The sequence below is a fragment of the Equus caballus genome, chromosome 29 (assembly GCF_041296265.1).
Source record: "Equus caballus isolate H_3958 breed thoroughbred chromosome 29, TB-T2T, whole genome shotgun sequence".
NCBI classification, from domain to species: domain Eukaryota; kingdom Metazoa; phylum Chordata; class Mammalia; order Perissodactyla; family Equidae; genus Equus; species Equus caballus.
Window position 1 is genome coordinate 21,068,079 of NC_091712.1, and position 16,714 is coordinate 21,084,792.

At 39.7% G+C, this 16,714-nt stretch overlaps 1 protein-coding gene across 2 annotated transcripts in view; it reads right to left on the reverse strand.

Moving 5' to 3' along the window:
• Nucleotides 1-14,343, reverse strand: part of RAB18 (RAB18, member RAS oncogene family) — a 37,510-nt gene extending 23,167 nt beyond the window's left edge. Inside the window, 2 exon segments of one of the 2 annotated variants that reach the window (NM_001308960.1) lie at nt 7,155-7,210; nt 12,307-12,383. In NM_001308960.1, the coding sequence (NP_001295889.1) occupies nt 7,155-7,210; nt 12,307-12,374 (124 nt within the window). In that variant the 5' untranslated portion in view covers nt 12,375-12,383. 2 annotated transcript variants of the gene reach the window in all.
• Nucleotides 14,344-16,714: the final 2,371 nt, after the last annotated feature.

The window sequence follows — 16,714 nt, forward strand, 5'->3', positions numbered from 1 at the left end:
AATTTTCCTCTTCTCATTAAGGATATAAAAATTCCTGCTTCACCTGCTTTTTAGTTATTTTTCGGGGGGGAGGGCTGTGGGTGGAGGACATCAGAGGAGGCACCAAGAGAGATACTATAAAAGCTTCAAAGAGCCAATCGAGAACAAGATTACAAAGAACTAGACCCCCAAATCTGAGTTTATAAACAACTTTAAAATACTAATAATAAAACACACTAAGTGCTCTGCTACCCCAGAGGACAGAGTAAACACATTTCAAGAGTTGACAAGGAGTGGGAGCTGGGAGTGAGAAAAGAAGATGTACAAAACCTTATCAAGATTAGAATCTGGAGGATAAAGACTAACGTGGGAGGCCAGGACTTTTGTGGTGACTACCTAAAGAGGGGAAAAACTGTGTGATGTCTGCTGGTCTTGTGGCAGATAGCAAAAGCAAGATGAAAAGATCTGGAGAAGAAAGAGGGGTGTAGGGAAAGTCTTGTCAGAAGCAGGCTGAATTCCAAGGCTCCAACTCAACTCCAGCTGATAGACAGGAGACTGGCAGAGGGGTGGGCGGTCTTAGTCCAAATGGGAATCATTATCCAATGAATAAGAAATAAAACAATAACCAAAGAAAGGCCTGGAAATTAAGAAACACATTCTTAAATCAAAGATTTCAAATGTCCAAAGAGGAAAGCAAAACTGAAAATATAAACTATGCAGAGAGCAATGAAAAAGAAACACACCACGCCAAAACCTATGGGACATAGTAAAATTTGTTCTTAGAGGACATCTTTATTAAATAAAGGCTAAAAAGAAGGGAACTTAATTCTCATCTTAAACTAACAAAATAAACCAAAAGCAAAGTAGGAAGCAGACAGAGGAAAAAAATAAAGCAATTCCTCAAACAATAAAATACATTCCTTAGGAAAAGGCAGACTACAAAAATACACAAGTTTAGAAATGAGAGAGGAACAGAGGCACAGATAATGAAGAGTTTAAAAGAATATTATGTGCAACCGGCTTAAGAGAGAACTTGGCATGCTTTCCTAGTTACACTCCCAAGGCTGTCCTAAGAAACAGAAAACTTGAAGAGGTTGGAATGGTAAGAAGGGAACAAGGATCAGATTGACTCAGGTAAAATGTAGCCTTCACGGAACAGGTAACTCCAATACTATTTAAGTGAGTAAAGACAACTTAAAAAGATGGTGTAAAAGATGACTTGAGTGGAGCTGTGTTAAAATAGAGCTGGAGCAGCCATTTCAGAGGGATTGCCTTGTATGTCTTGTTTTCTTTATCTTCCAAACCAGGCCAAACCATCAACATTCCAAGAAGTCCATGAGGACAAGCGGAGGGCCTGGGCCTTGCTTGCTCGGCAATAACCCGCATGCCCCATTACAACCTTGTGTCCTTCTGGTCCGCTGTTGGCAGAACGCCAACCACCTGGGCCAGACGCCTAGCTGCTGGGATTTGTAACGATCCAGGGCCTGGACAACCTGGATCTTACCTTATCTCACTCAAAGAACATCATGTCTTAAAGGAGCACAGAGCCCCTCCACATGAGCTACTGTTCCTGGGAACGCTGGCTGTACCAGACACAGCCCTTCTTGGCGAGCACAGCCTTTGTGCCCCCTGCCCAGATAAGCAGCCTCCTCCCTGCGCGCAGTAGCGGCACACAGTGCTGCCCAGCCGGCCGCCAGTGGACACTCCTCGTACGTAAATCTCAGTAAGCCCATATGTCTCTCATGCCGTCTCCAGGTCATTTCTTCGGTCTCTCCTCTACCTATCCCACGCTGCTTGCACAACTGGGCACACGGCCAGACAACAAGAATATCCTGTTTGTAAGGACCAATCAAATTAGACTTGCTGATGACCGAATCGCTAACCAATCAGCAAAGTACAAGTCTAGCCTTTGGTCTGATGACCGAATCACAAGTCAATCCATGAAGTACAAGCCTAGCCTTACCTCATCCAGCACCAATGAACTCCTCTTCAATATACCTTAGCTCATCTTCCGCCCTTTTTCCCTTAAAAACCCAGAGCCCCTCTCCTGTAATCAGGATACTATTTGGGTTTCTACCTGAATCTGCACTTCGTGAACTGCAATTCTTTGATTCCAAATAACCGCTTTGCCTCTTACACTGGTTTCTGTTTTTGTAGGTTGACAATGGAAAACTCCTTCATTTTACAAACCAGTACAACTTGAAGACCAAATCCTCATTTTAAAAAAATACAAAAAAGGAGAGACTATCTTAGGAATACAAATAGCTAAATTAAGTATTAGTCAATAGAATCCAGAAATATGTCAAACGATCTGAGTGAAGACTCATCTATGGAAGCAAGGACATTTCAGTATAAAAAAGTCTATCAACCATCAATCAATGCTGAAAAGGCATATGAAAAAAATCACAACTTTTCCTCATAAAACCTCCAAGTAAAATAGAAAGCAGAAACTCTTTACATATCATGAAGATCATTTGTCATTATTCTAAACAGAGAAATGCTAGACATTTTTATTGCTTTATTCCAATTAGAATGTTTAATTGAATGAAATTATATGAATAGAATCACTATATTTTTCTTTGAATTCTCATATTTCTAAATATTTTAACAAGTCTATGTCATGACATTAAACAAGATATATAAACTCATTCGTTTCCATTTTAATTAAATTATCTTTTTGTTAAGTAAGTCCAAACTATAAGGTAACTTGCAGATGGAACAGATTTGGTCTCTGTCCTTAAAGTCAGACACAGGTAACATGAGGGCACAGTCATCAGTATTTTTAAAAAACTTATTAAGGAATTGATAAGAATCACTGATCTAAGGCAACCATTAGCCAAAATCTCTCTAACTTTAGTTGAAATCTATCAACCCTCAAAAAAACACGTTTACATATTTTAACAACTATAAGTCTCACAAACAGATTAGGAAATAGTTTGTGAACCTATCTTAAGTGGGGAACTGGTTTTAAATTTTCTGATTTTTTTATTTGAGAGTCTTACATAAAGTACTCTTTTTATATTCAAGGGTTATCTATAAAACAGGGTACATTAAAAATCTTAACATGAAGAACTTTTGCCTATTTAATGAGATTATATAAAGTTAGCCTATTTTCTACAAGGATCTAGCTTTCATGCTTAAATTTCAACCAATTCTATCTATGCAGCTGATTAAGTAGCAACATACGGCCTTGCCATAGCAGAAAAAGAAATCTAATGCCTTTTTTTTCCCCCAACACCCCCATGTAATAAACAAATAAAAAACCTGGTCAAAGCAGTCTTAGAATTTTGTGTATGTGTTTACTTTCATGTCAGAAATGTTATCTTGGATTGTATTTTTAAATACTTGTTGCATTTCATTATGTTTCTTCTTCTGAGACTCAAATATGCAAATGATGAATTTCCTTTCTGATTTCCATATCTATCACTTTCTCTAATTTGTATTAACATTTTTATTCATTTTGGTAAATTCTACCCACTTTTCCCATTTCCGGGTTCTATGTCCTCTATTGTTTTCTATCTTCCCTTGTGATCCTTCCAATTTCCCTTTCGTTCCAGTAATGATTTTATTTTTTATCTTATTTCTTTTTCTTTCCACTCAATCAGCTTACACTGCATTTTCTCAAGCACTTACACTACCCCTTCCTTGACCTCTTACATCACTGCTTTGTGCTCTCACTGGTAAACACTTGCATTAAGGGTTTTAAATTCATGGCAAAATATTTCACCATGATTTTCATCTTCTTTGCAGCAATATTTTTTCTGGTGAGTATTCTTCACCTGTCCTTTGTTTTTCTGTTCTTTTCTTCCTTTGTGATTCCTGAATGGTGGTAGTGGCCTTGAGCTGGATTCTTTTTGATTAACTCATCTTTGAATGATGGGAGGTTTTCCCGAACAAGCTATTTGTAGGACGTTCACGCAGGCAGCCACAGTGACTCCAGTTCTGGACAGCAAAACTCTGTCTTGACTTAGAATTTTACATAAGAATTGTTTAGTTTTTTACTTCTCAACAGCCAACGGTGACAGGCAGCCTTGAGGTTTTTCACAATGCAAAGGCACTTCCTCCCCTACACTTGGACAGACAAAAGCAAAAATGGCTGGTTTGTGTGACTTCTTGTTTGGCTTCATCTCCCCAACTTCTTGGAATCAAAACAGGTGCAGGAAAACTCCTGTCATGAGCTTAAGAAACCCATTTTGGTTTTGCAAACAAGGGATTTAGGTTTTGTGCCCCAGGGTGGGCCTCTCCACTTCATGAAGCATCTTTGCCGGCTCAGAGCTCTGCAGCTGTGGCATCCTCTCTCTACTTAGTCTCACGTGCAGGCTGCTTAGTCTCCACTGTTTTTGGCAGCCATTCCAACTCTTCTGTGGCTTGGGGTTTTAGCCATCTTCTAGTTTAGTGGAATATGGGGTTTGTGCTTTAGTTTTTCCCTCTCTCGTTGTTATTAGCTAATTGCCAGAAAGCAAAAGAAGAAAATGCCAACTTTATAGTACCATCTTCAAACTCAAAATTCAATAAAATTATCTTAAAAGAATATTTTATATAAGACAGAAAATTGAGCGTCAAACTATATTACTGAAAGATAAAGGTGTGCTTTCCTTACTATTTTATTGTGAGGTAAAATACTAATTTTCCACAAAACGCCATTAACAATTGAGCTAATTGTTTTTATTTTAAAAATTCATGTGTATATTGATTATAACCTAAGGCAGAAAATAATCTGACGACTAAATGTAAAAGATACTTTTCAAGACCCAGGGGCCATTTGGGGAACAAATTACGTATATCCTCATCAGTGCGCCATAATCTTAGTATTTGTTCTTAAGGCAGTCAAAGCCTTTTTAATAATAAGGACAAAACAGAATCTGTCATTCTGCAAGTCCCCAGATTCCAGCTGGATTTGAAATGAAGATAGACAGCTTTATATTACATATAAGATCATTCCCTTAGTAAAATTTTAACTCCAGGCAAGTTTATTTTCCCGCCAATTACTATTCTTCTACTCCTTGCTATCCATTACCAGGCATGTCCGAGAAAAATAAAGTTCTACTACTAATGTTTTACAGGAACAAATAATATACCAAAGTCAAATTAAAATGGATTTTGAATTACTAGTGTTTTAAATGATTCCCTTTCACACACATAAGAGTAAATCTGTACACGTTAACATGTCATACAAAAGCTAAAGAATGCCTGATATAATTTATTAAACATTTAGAGGCATCATGAGTTATTACAGATAAAAAGAAACAAAAAAGAGCTTTTCCTTACAGAAAGCTAAATAAAAGATGTAGATGGGAACGATGGAATTTGAAAAATCACCATTTGACAACCAACCTAGTTACAATGACAGGATGATACTTTACAATAGAGAAATGTCACATATATCACCTTAAGTAACCAAAGTCCTATCACTAGGAATGGTACAAATATACACCATGCTCCAAGAAGCACTTCTGTGGAATTCCTGCCAAAAATGCATAACCTGAATCTAACTATGAGGACACACTGGACAAACGCAATTGATGGATAGTCTACAAAATAACTGATCTGTATGTACTCTTCAAAAATGTCAAGGCCATGAAAGACAAAAAAAGACTGAAGAACTGTTCAGATTAAAAGAGACTTAAGAGAAGTGATAACTAAATTCAAAGTGTGATCCTGGACTAGATCCTAGACCAGAAACAATTCTTTTTCCTTTGCTATATAAGACATTAGTGGGACAATTGATGAAATCTGTCTGTATACAGAATTACATCTATGTTTATTCAGGAAAAACACATGATTTAGAGATTAAAGACATCATGTCTGCAATTTACTCTCAAGCAATTCAGAAAAACAAGAATATCGCGTGTGTGTATGTAGAGAGAGAATGACAAAGCACATGTGATAAATACTAACATTTGGGGAATCTGAGTAGGACGTACAGAAATCCTTTATACTATTTTCACAACTTTTCCTAAGAATGACATTGTTTAACAATAAGAAGAATAGGAAAAAAAAACCTAGACACACAATAAATAAAAACAAACAAAACCTGTTAACAGAAACTCTTTATTTTCCCTGTTAATGCTAGGATCATCTTTACCACGCTCCACTCATCAGATCATAAAATTTTAGAGCTGTAAGAAAAATGTATTCTCTCCAAAACTTGTCAATTCAGATGAAGACAATGAAGGCAAATGACTTGCTCAAGCTCACAACCAGTGCGAGGCAGAGCCAAGACTACTATCTTGCTCTGACTCAGCTCTTTCAACCACTGCAAGCTGTCTCTCGATCCCTTTATATTGTCGTCTATTCCCTAAACATGTGATACCAAAATATCCAGCTCTATCTTCTCATATCTTCTAATAAACTAGCGTGGCAAACCTCTTCCAGGCAATGTAAATTTCATTTTAAAATGGTATTTAGGTATTATTGTTCCTAACAATACTTAACAACTAATTTTTTTTTTTTTTTTTTTAAAGATTTTTTTTATTTTTTCCTTTTTCTCCCCAAAGCCCCCTGGTACATAGTTGTGTATTCTTCGTTGTGGGTTCCTCTAGTTGTGGCATGTGGGACGCTGCCTCAGCGTGGTCTGACGAGCAGTGCCATGTCCGCGCCCAGGATTCGAACCGACGAAACACTGGGCCGCCTGCAGCGGAGCGCGCGAACTTAACCACTCGGCCACGGGGCCAGCCCCACTTAACAACTAATATTAATAAATACGTTGAGTTCAAAATATATGCCAGATACTATAGCAAATGCTAAAAACACAAAATTAACATACTCTACTGCTGGGTAATACTTTTAGGTCCATGATGATAAAGACTAAGTCTATATTATCCATCATTATAACCTCACATCTTAGGACAGTGCCTGGCATACAAAAAATATTCAAATAATTGCATAATACAAAATAAAAGACAATCAAGGAAATGTGTGTACAGATAATTACAATACCAGCAGTGTGAACAAAGTGCCATGAGACAACAGATAAGGACGTTATTTCTGCTTGGTGAGATCTAGAAAGGCTCAGAAATTTAATGACACCAAAGTAAAGCCTTGAAAGACAAGTAAGATTCCGACAGACAAGGAAGCAATGGGGTGGTGAGGGGACGGTAGGGGAAATGAGATAGAACAGCGTGAAGGCAAGAAAATATCCAACATTTCTATTAAATTTTTAAACATAGGCTTACCTATTGTTGCTGCAAGTTCTGGATCAAAAGTATCATCTGTGAACCTCAAGAGCAGGCTAAAAAAGATGTTAAAAAGATAGGTTAGAAACTTGACTTTTCTTTCTAGTCATTTCGTAAATGTTCATAATTGCTATATTTTGTCACAAATTAGATAACAGCAGCTGATGTAGGGAGCTGGCCCCGTGGCTGAGTGGCTAAGTTCACACGTTCCGCTTCAGCAGCCCAGGGTTTCGCAGGTTCGGATCCTGGGTGAGGACATGGCCCTGCTCCTCAGGCCATGCTGAGGTGGCGTCCCACATAGCACAACCAGAACAACCTACAAGTAGAATATACAACTATATACTGGCGGGCTTTGGGGAGAAGAGGAAGAAGCAAAAAAGAAGATTGGCAACAGATGTTAGCTCAGGTGCCAATCTTAAAAAAAAATGAATAGCTGATGTAGGTCTGCTCCCAGAAGTACTGCCTCCGTGCAGGTATACATGGAGGACTTAAATTATCCGAAAGGCAATTAAAGAATCCCAAGAGCAAAGCAGTTTACTAGAAAATATATTCCCCATGCTCCCCTACACAATTCCTCAAGTGTGAAAAGGTTTTGTGGGTTGTTTTTTCCGAACTGTACTGGTATGTCCTTCTGAGAAAATTATATCAACAACATGTCATGCTTTAACTAAAGTAGATGAAAGGGGGGAAAATAAGTTTGTTGGAACGCAATCAATTAATTAAAAAAAAATCTGATGTGTAATCCACTCTGAACGCAAGTAAAAACAGAAAGATGTGAAAGGCAGCATTTTCTAACAAGTAGCATGACTACTCCCTAAGTGGGAAGAGAAGAAACAGTAAAACGTGAGGAGAGAAAGATCACACGATGGCCAGAGTAGGCACACTCTGGCAAACAACAGGTTTTCTTGTTGTTAGTGCCCATGAGTGGATTCCGACTCCTAGCGCCCTGTGTACAGCAGAGCAGAACCCTGCCCCGTCTTTCTGTGCCACGCTCTCACCTTCCAGCACTGTTATCAGACCTGCTCTACCGCTATGCATGGGGTTTTCACGGCCAATGTCTTCAGAAGTGGGTGGCCAGGTCCTTCTTCCTGGTCTGTCTTCTTCTGGAAGCTCCACTGAAACCTGTCCACCATGGGTGACCCTGCTGGTATTTGAAATACCAGTGGCATAGCTTTCAGCATCATAGCAACACACAGCTGCTACAGTATGACAATCAACAAATGAGTAGTATGGTTCCTTGACCAGGAAACAAACCCCAGCTACAGAGGCGAGAGAGCCGAATCTTAACTACTAGACCACCAAAACATTAGGTACACTGGATGAAATCAAGTAGGCAAGAGGAAGCTACTGAAAGCTTTTTTAAAGAAAGGAATAGCAAGAACCTCAAATTAATACCAGGAAAAAAAATGCAACAAAGACAACTGCCATCTTATGATGAGAAATAACAAAGGACTAAAGCTAGGAAAGAGTAAAGAAACTAGAAAGAAAGGGATAAAACGAAAGCAAAGGATACCATAAGGATACTCTAAGATTTCACGTTTCCCAGAATTATTTTATTTAATATAAGGCAGAACTGTCAGTTACTAGAAGCTTTTCAAAAATAAAATCTAAGCTTTTGTAAAAGCTTAGACTTATAAAATTAATGAATCTTCCCTCATATTATCTCCTAAAGTAGGACAAGACTGTTCTAATGACCTGTTTGCATTAATAAAAATCAAGGCACTAGCTATCATGTCTGACTTGCAGAAAAAAATTTATGAATATTTCTATAGGTTGTACTTATTACTGATAGAGATTTTTTTTTTTGGTCCACAGAGTAGACTGCAAAATACAATGGCCTCTTGGTAGTTTCCAAACCCAATATCATTAATTGTTGAAGAATTAACTTTCCCTTTTTGGTTTTGCTTTCTTCTGTTTACCATAAAACCAAGAGCACACAAGCAAAGTAAAACAGAAGAGTCAAACTGTAGATTCTTCTACTTAACATTGAACCCTCTTGACTATAACTATTTTTACTTACTTCCAACATGAGTCAGGTGACAGCACTAATAAGAATCTTGAAAAACTACTTACAAAAGTTTTCTTCTCTCTGCAATGTTAAACTTTAAAGTAATAAAAGTGAAGATTTACTAAAAATTTCAGTGACTCATAATTTAAGAATAGAAAAGATATGTACCTATACTTCATCACCACAGAAAACATTATTACAAAAACAGAGAACTTGGAGAGTAGTGGTAATGATAACAATACCATAATAATAATACAAATAATAACAATGGTATTGGCCATTATTTACTGAACATCAACAATATGCCAGACACTGAGCCAGGAGCTTTGCTTGCATAACTGCTAATCCTTACAACAATCTTTGTCATCAACGGTACTTTGTTACGAAAGACAGGGAACTGAGATGGTGCAAAGCAACAAATCTGAATATAGGCTCTGAGTGTAAGTCAGCAGATCTTAGCCAGGAGTACACTCTGAGCTCAAAATGTATTCTAAATTCTGTGTATGCATTTTTCTAGGCAGAGTCTTTTTCTTTATAGGATTTTGAAAAGAATCCACAACCTAAAAACGATTAAGAACCACTGCTCTAAAGAAAGTATATTTAAGCCTTCATATTTTCAAAGTTAAAGGAGCAAAATACTCTCCATGCAGAGCTATACAGATGGAAGCAGTAACTACCACCATTCCACTTAAAGACGACCAAATTTATAACAAACAGTATGATTATAACTAATCTGCATTTCTTAATTTACAAATGAAATTGGCCAAAAAGGATGGGAATACAAGAGGCACAGGAGGGCAGTAATTTAGATAACAGGCCTCTAGAAGCCCTTCTAGTTTCTGAAACACTTTGCTACTTCTTTACTGCACCATGGCTGGCCACAGAATCAAAGACTGTTAGACACTGAACCTTAGACAGGGCTGGAGAGATTTCTACTCCAACCTCATTTTTCAAATGAAGAAATGAAGGCCTAAAGTTTTCAAATATCACACACAAGGTCACACAAGTGGCAGCATCAGTTTCATAATCCTGATTTCCTGGCTGCTATCACACATGCTCCTTACACTCCAACAGTATGAAATAAACAGGAAAATAACCCACTAATTTGAATTAGTTAAGATATCCTTTGTTGTGCAATGACTTCTCAACAACATAAGTGATATCTCATTTCCACTAACTCTTAATCTGTAAAAAAAAAAAAGAAAAAAAAGAAACAAACCATTGGTTTGAACAACCCTTTAAGAGTATATCCAGGAGAAATGTTTTTGTAGTAACTCACCTTAAAAAGCATAGGCTTCCATATTGTAGTGATTTATTCTCATCCAGAAAGGCAGGTGTTCAAGGTTGTTTTTCAAAGCATATCACATACACTAATAATGTATATTTAGCTAGAAAAATAAGCCAACTTTCTCCCTAAATAGAATCCTTTCTTGAAAGAGGTAGTTAAAGGTGTTAAAATTTCTCAGTGAGCAGCTGATAATTCACCACTAAGTACTGAGAAACAGTTTGGAGCAGATTAGATCCAAATAAGTTTGTTTGAGGGGAGGGGACTAAGAAAACCAATAAATCCACTTAACAGATTTTACTCCAGAGGAAGAAATTCAATTATGTAAACACAGTACCTCCAGTCAACCTTCCAGAAAATTTTAACATAGTTGAGTCACTCATCCAATACATTTAGAAAAAGTGCCAACCAACTATGTACTGGGCTGAACCACATGAAACGACATTCAACCAATTCTTGACTTCAAAATCAGCAATTTCACATGCCTTAACCTAAATGAGAGTCACATTTCAAGAAAAAAAAAAGGTCACAAGGCTATGGAATTCCTATTAAGACAATGTTCAATATAGTAATTAACTTTTTAACTCTCAAATAGATGGTGATCATAAAAATGATTTTATCCAGCCCTTTAAGTAACACACACACACACACACACACAAATCGTACTATTTTGCTAGCTCACGTTTCATTAATTTATTCCTTGTTACGTACAAATCCCACACTCCAACATACACAGAGTACATTAAACGAAGAAAACTATGAAAATGTATCGTGATGCTTTAAAATTATACAAAATTTCAAAGCATATTACAGAATAAGATTTCAAATCTTTAAGTACCTAAAAAAGTAAGCCTTTATGAAGTGATCTGAAAAATAAGTTTATCAGGAGGTATAGCTAAAATATGAAATTGCTTACGGCTCCTGGAATTGACTATTGTTCAAAGATCAAAGCAGCCCAGACTGTAATCTACTCATAACCAGATGGCAAGGATGACTTCACCTGGAGAACGTTTTTCTAAGACCTGGATGAAACCACATCCTCTTGCAGCACCCACCGAGCTCCAGGTCTCACCTTATACTCAACCCGAACTACTGTCAATAGGATTTTCCCCCAAGAAGGAGTCAAGAAAGAAAAGACACAAATGCTAATTTGTTCTTTTACCTCTAGATGATCTGGCAGAATGAGAAGTAACAATTACACTTTATTTCCAAAGGTGGGCCACAGCTTAAGCTCTAGCATCTTAGACTGAAGGGAGCTACGCGAGTGGTCAGATGACCAACGAGCGCTTTCACAGCTGACTCAGAGAAAAACATAAAGGAATCGGCAAAGGGGTGCACCAAAATAGGCCAGGAATGTGGTCCAAGGCGTCGCGAAACTTCCAGCGCAGAACGTTACGTGTTTAGAGAAAGCCCGACAGAAAGCCCAAAGTGATGAAGTTACAACTCTTACCTGGCGGGGTGACGGGCGGCCTGCACCCCGAGGGGCCGCGACGAGGCCTCCCCAAGGCCGGACTTGGGCCCGAACCCGCCCGCCGCGCCCTACGCTCCGCGGCCGCAAGCCGGCCGGCCGGGTGGCGGCCCTCGGGATTGTTTTTCGTGCTGCGACAGGAGGCAGGGCGATCCCGAGAACCCGGGCCTGGCCGAGGCCGGGCACCCGGCGGGCTGGCGCGGGGCGGGCGCGGGCGGCAGGGCCAGAGGCCCGCGCGGCAGAGAGGCCGGGAGGCCGCGAGCGGAGCCCGCCCCAGCCCGGCCCGCGCCCGCCGCCGCCGTTTACCGTTCCCGTCGCGGCCCAGGAGACAGCGGCCACCGAGGCAGAAAGCAGCCCGCCGGCCTCGCCACGGCGCGCAGCCCCGCCTCACCTGGACTTGCCCACGCCGCTCTCGCCGATGATGAGGATCTTCAGGGTGGTCAGCACGTCCTCGTCCATCCTGCCCCTGCTCCGCTCCGGCCCAGCAAGCCACCCCTCTCCGGCGCTCAACCAGCCCTTCACCAGGCAGAGCTGCCCGCGCATGCGCACCGCTCCGCGGCTGCCACCTTCCTTTTACACCGGGTGTTTAGGTTGCAGAGGCCTCCGACGCCCCAGTTCCGCCTTGAGGTAGCTCTGCGGCTGCGCAAACCTACAGTCCCGGGCGTCTTTCCGGAGAGCCGTGTCATCCCTTGCGCAAGCGCAGATGGGGAGAGCCGTGTGCCATTTCAGAGGGTAGGCTCTTCTGCCTCCCGAGTCCTGAGCCAACCGTCCTTCCGTTGTGTACTTGGGAAAGGACTGAGTAGGAGGAGTATAATACTCTCTTATTTCAGCAGCTGCTCCGAATAGCTGCTTTGCAGTGGGAAAAGCATTGTGCTTGCAGTCAGGTTATCTTAAATTTAGGTTCCAACTCTACCGTATAACCGCCTAGTGTTGCCTAGCCCTCTGAGCCTGTTTCCCCATCTCGCAGACGGAGGCCGTAATACTTCGTAGAATAATAATGGCTTCTTGGAATTGTTACGAAAGTTAAATGAGCTAATTTATGAAGACACTTTGGAAACTCAAGTGCTCTAGAGATGATGTGATAACGTATTAACTTCCTAGTTTATCCTCTGTTAGATTAAAGAGTACTCACGAGTCGGTGCATCTTGAAAGGGAGATGTAAACTTCAGTTAGATGAGGTGCATGCAATCGTTTGATGATGCAACTTCAAACCAACTATGCCTGTTTATTAAGAACTGCTACACCACAATGGCAGGAATTGTACGTATATGCTTTGTCTTCTTCACTAAGTTGTAAATCTTAGTGAAGGTACCATGATACCTAGCAAAGTTCCTGGTACATGGCAGACACTAAATAAGCATTAGTTCTCCAGTCATATCTTATACTTGCAGCTAATGCCAGATACAGTAGATATTTGGTTAAAGAATATGTATTAATAAAACAAGTTAAGGATTTAGTTTTTTAAATACCTGGAAAAAGCTCTTTCACCGGATATGCAAATGGCTCCTTCACCTGCTTCAGGTCTTTGCTCAAATGTTGCCGCCTTAATAAGGACTTCCCTGTCCATACCACTGAGATCTGCAAATCCGTCCAGCGTTCCCTATACTTTTTTGGAGTTATTTTTTGTATAGCACTTACCACCCTCCAATATACTATACATTTTACTACCTTATTTGTTCACTGTCTAACCTTCCCCAAAGAGAAGGGAAACTTTATCAAGGCAAGGATTTTTGTCTGTTTTTTTGTGTAGAAAGTAGTTCTTGGCATATAATATGTGCTAAATATTTGTGGAATTAATTGAATGAACGTTCTTGACTCAATTTCTAACTCTGGAAAATGATGCTAACCAAACAACCTCAACCTCTCATAAAATTGCCATTGAAATCTCAGTCAATTCAATTCAGCCTACTTTTGGCTATGGCAACAGAGCTTGTTTGCAAGGCTCGCAGTATTGTCAAGCTCTCCCACTCTGGGGTAACGATTCTAAAAATCTAGTCCCAAGATCCCTAGAGATCCCTTTCAGGGGGTCTGCAAGATCAAACTATTTTCATAATTATTTAAGATGCTATTTACTTTTTTCACTCTTGTTCTCTCATAATAATACAGTGGAATTTTCCAGAGGCCACATAAAATGTGATAGCAAAACAGGTAAAAGGCAGAAACAGATATGAGAATTCAGCTGTTTTCTATTAAGCCAGACGTTAAAGAGATTTGTAAAAATGTAAAATAATGCCACTCTTCTCACTAATTTTTTGTTTTAAAATAATTATTTTCATAAACAATGATATTAACTAGTAATGTTTGTTTTTTAATGAATTAATACCTTTAAAATTTTCTGTTTTAATTTCTAATTAAGTATTAATAGATGTAGTCGCATTGTGAGCTCTTTTGAGTCCTCAATAATTTGTAAACGTGTACAATAATTTGTACAACCAAAAAGTTTGAGAACTGTTGCACTGTACTATTCACACCAAGATTTAAAAACAAAAACAAAACCTTTCTCATCTAAAACAGGCCTGGATTTGTTGATGTTGCATGTAACATGGTTGATCTACTTTGGCAACATCACATTCTCTGAGATTTCCTCCTACCTCTTGGCCACTTCCCAGTTTTTTTGAGCTCCTCTAGTTCATGTTTTGAACATTTTTGTTCTTTGAGTTTTAGCCTGGTTTTGCTTTCTTACTCTGCACACACATTGTCTTCTTGGACTTACATGGCTCCCTCATCCCACTTGCTTTGAGGACTCTCAAAGTTAAATCTATGGCTGAGATTTCCCTCCTGAGCTTCAGACCAATATATACAACTGCCAAGACATCTCCACGTGGGTATGCCCAGGTGGAGAATGCCAAGCTAAACATAATTTACACTGGACTCATTATCTTCTTCTCTATACCAGCTTTTTCTCCTGATTTCCTTCTTGGGGAATGACATTAACACCCATTTCACTTTCTCTCCCTCACTCCTGACACCGAAACATTTAGTCCTCACACTTCTACCCCTTAAGCATCACTTAAATTTATCCACGTTTTTCATCTCTACCGCCATGGCAATGGTCAGGTCATCATCATCAGCTTTTTGCTGGATTACCTACCATATCGGCTATCCAACTGGCCTTCCTTCCTCCATTCCTCTCTCCTCTCAGACTATTCTCTACACTGCAGCCAAAGGGGTATTCCTAAAACCCAAATCTGATTGAGTCACTTGCCTTCTATCTGCTGCTCACTGCCCTAGTGAGTGTTTACTATCTTGTCATAGACCCTGATTATCAGTCCAGCCTCATCTCCTGCACTCTGTGTTCTGGCTAAATTGAACTCCTTGCATATTTTCCATGAACCATGTTTTGCTTATCTCCAGGACCTTGCACATGTCATTCTTTCTGCCTGTAGTATTCCTCTGTCCTCATCCCTGCACACACACACACACACACACACACACACACACTCACTCTCTTTTGCTTGGGCAACTCTTACTCGTCTTCCATGTTCCACCTTCTGGATCCCTTTCTCTGGGACAACTTCCCTGGCCTCCCAGGTCAGCATTACACGTTCCTCTTATGTGTTCTGATAATGTCCTAAGCGTCTATTGTGTTATGTATTCCACAGCATTATAATTGTATGTTTAATTATTTCTTCCTCTACCAGAATGTGTGCTTTTTTTTTTTTTTTTTTGAGGAAGATTAGCCCTGAGCTAACATCTATCACCAAACCTCCTTTTTAGCCGAGGAAGATTTGGCCCTGGGCTAATACCTGTGCCCGTCTTCCTCTGTTTTATCTGTGGGATGCCTGCCACAGGATGGCTTGATAAGTAGTGGTAGGTCCATGCTCCGGATCCAAAGCAGCGAACCTCAGGCTGCTGGAGTGGAGCACATGAACTTAACCGCTATGCCGCAGGGCCAGCCCCCAGAATGTGTGCTTCTTAAAAGCAGAATTGACTAATGTCCTGTTCCTTGTTCTGTCTCCAGCATCTAGTACAATGCCTACCATAGAGTAGTTGCTCAAAAAAATTTTCATTAACATAAAAACCCCAACTCAAGCTCAGGAATTTGTAACAATGTTAGCTGCTTGTTTGTTTTTTATATAGGTTGGGATGTCTCTTGAATCTCTATCTTGAGTATTAAAGCAAATTTTAAAAACACCCTCAATAACTCTCATGCACAACCATTACCAGGTACTGCTAGAAAGGAAGCCAGCCTTCACGCACAGAGAGGCAAGGTGGTATTTTTTGGTGCTAAATGAATGATACAGACAATAAATGCTCCAGAAATTCAGACGGGGATAATTGGTCACCGAAGCTTAGGGCAACCAAGAAAGACTTCATGAAGGAAGCAGGACTTGAAAGAAAAGTGCAGTTTAGACAAGTACAAGAAAGAGGGCAATGATTCAGGCAGAAGGAATTCAGTATAAACAAAGTCATCAAGATGACATGTAAAATATAACCTTTGAGATGGATAAATGTGCTGTGTATTAGAAATATTAGGCAAAGGGCAGGAGTGAAGGCATGGAGGCCTGATAGGAAACTGTTGGAAGACTAGAATGTGGTGGTGGCTGTGGGAGCTGGAATTGGAGTGATGTGTACAAAAGACGCAAAGAATAATTAATTGCCCCATGCCTGTGAAGGACAAGAAGAAGCAAAGGGAGAGAAAAGTATTAGCATTTCCCTAATGTTTTAAGCCTCAGTGCCACAAATAAGAAAGAAAACTCATGACAGAAACAGGGAGGAAAATGAGTTTGGTTTCAACCATGTTGAATTGTATGTGAACTAGCGCCTTGGAGGTAAAATTTTTATAAACTGTTTTAGAG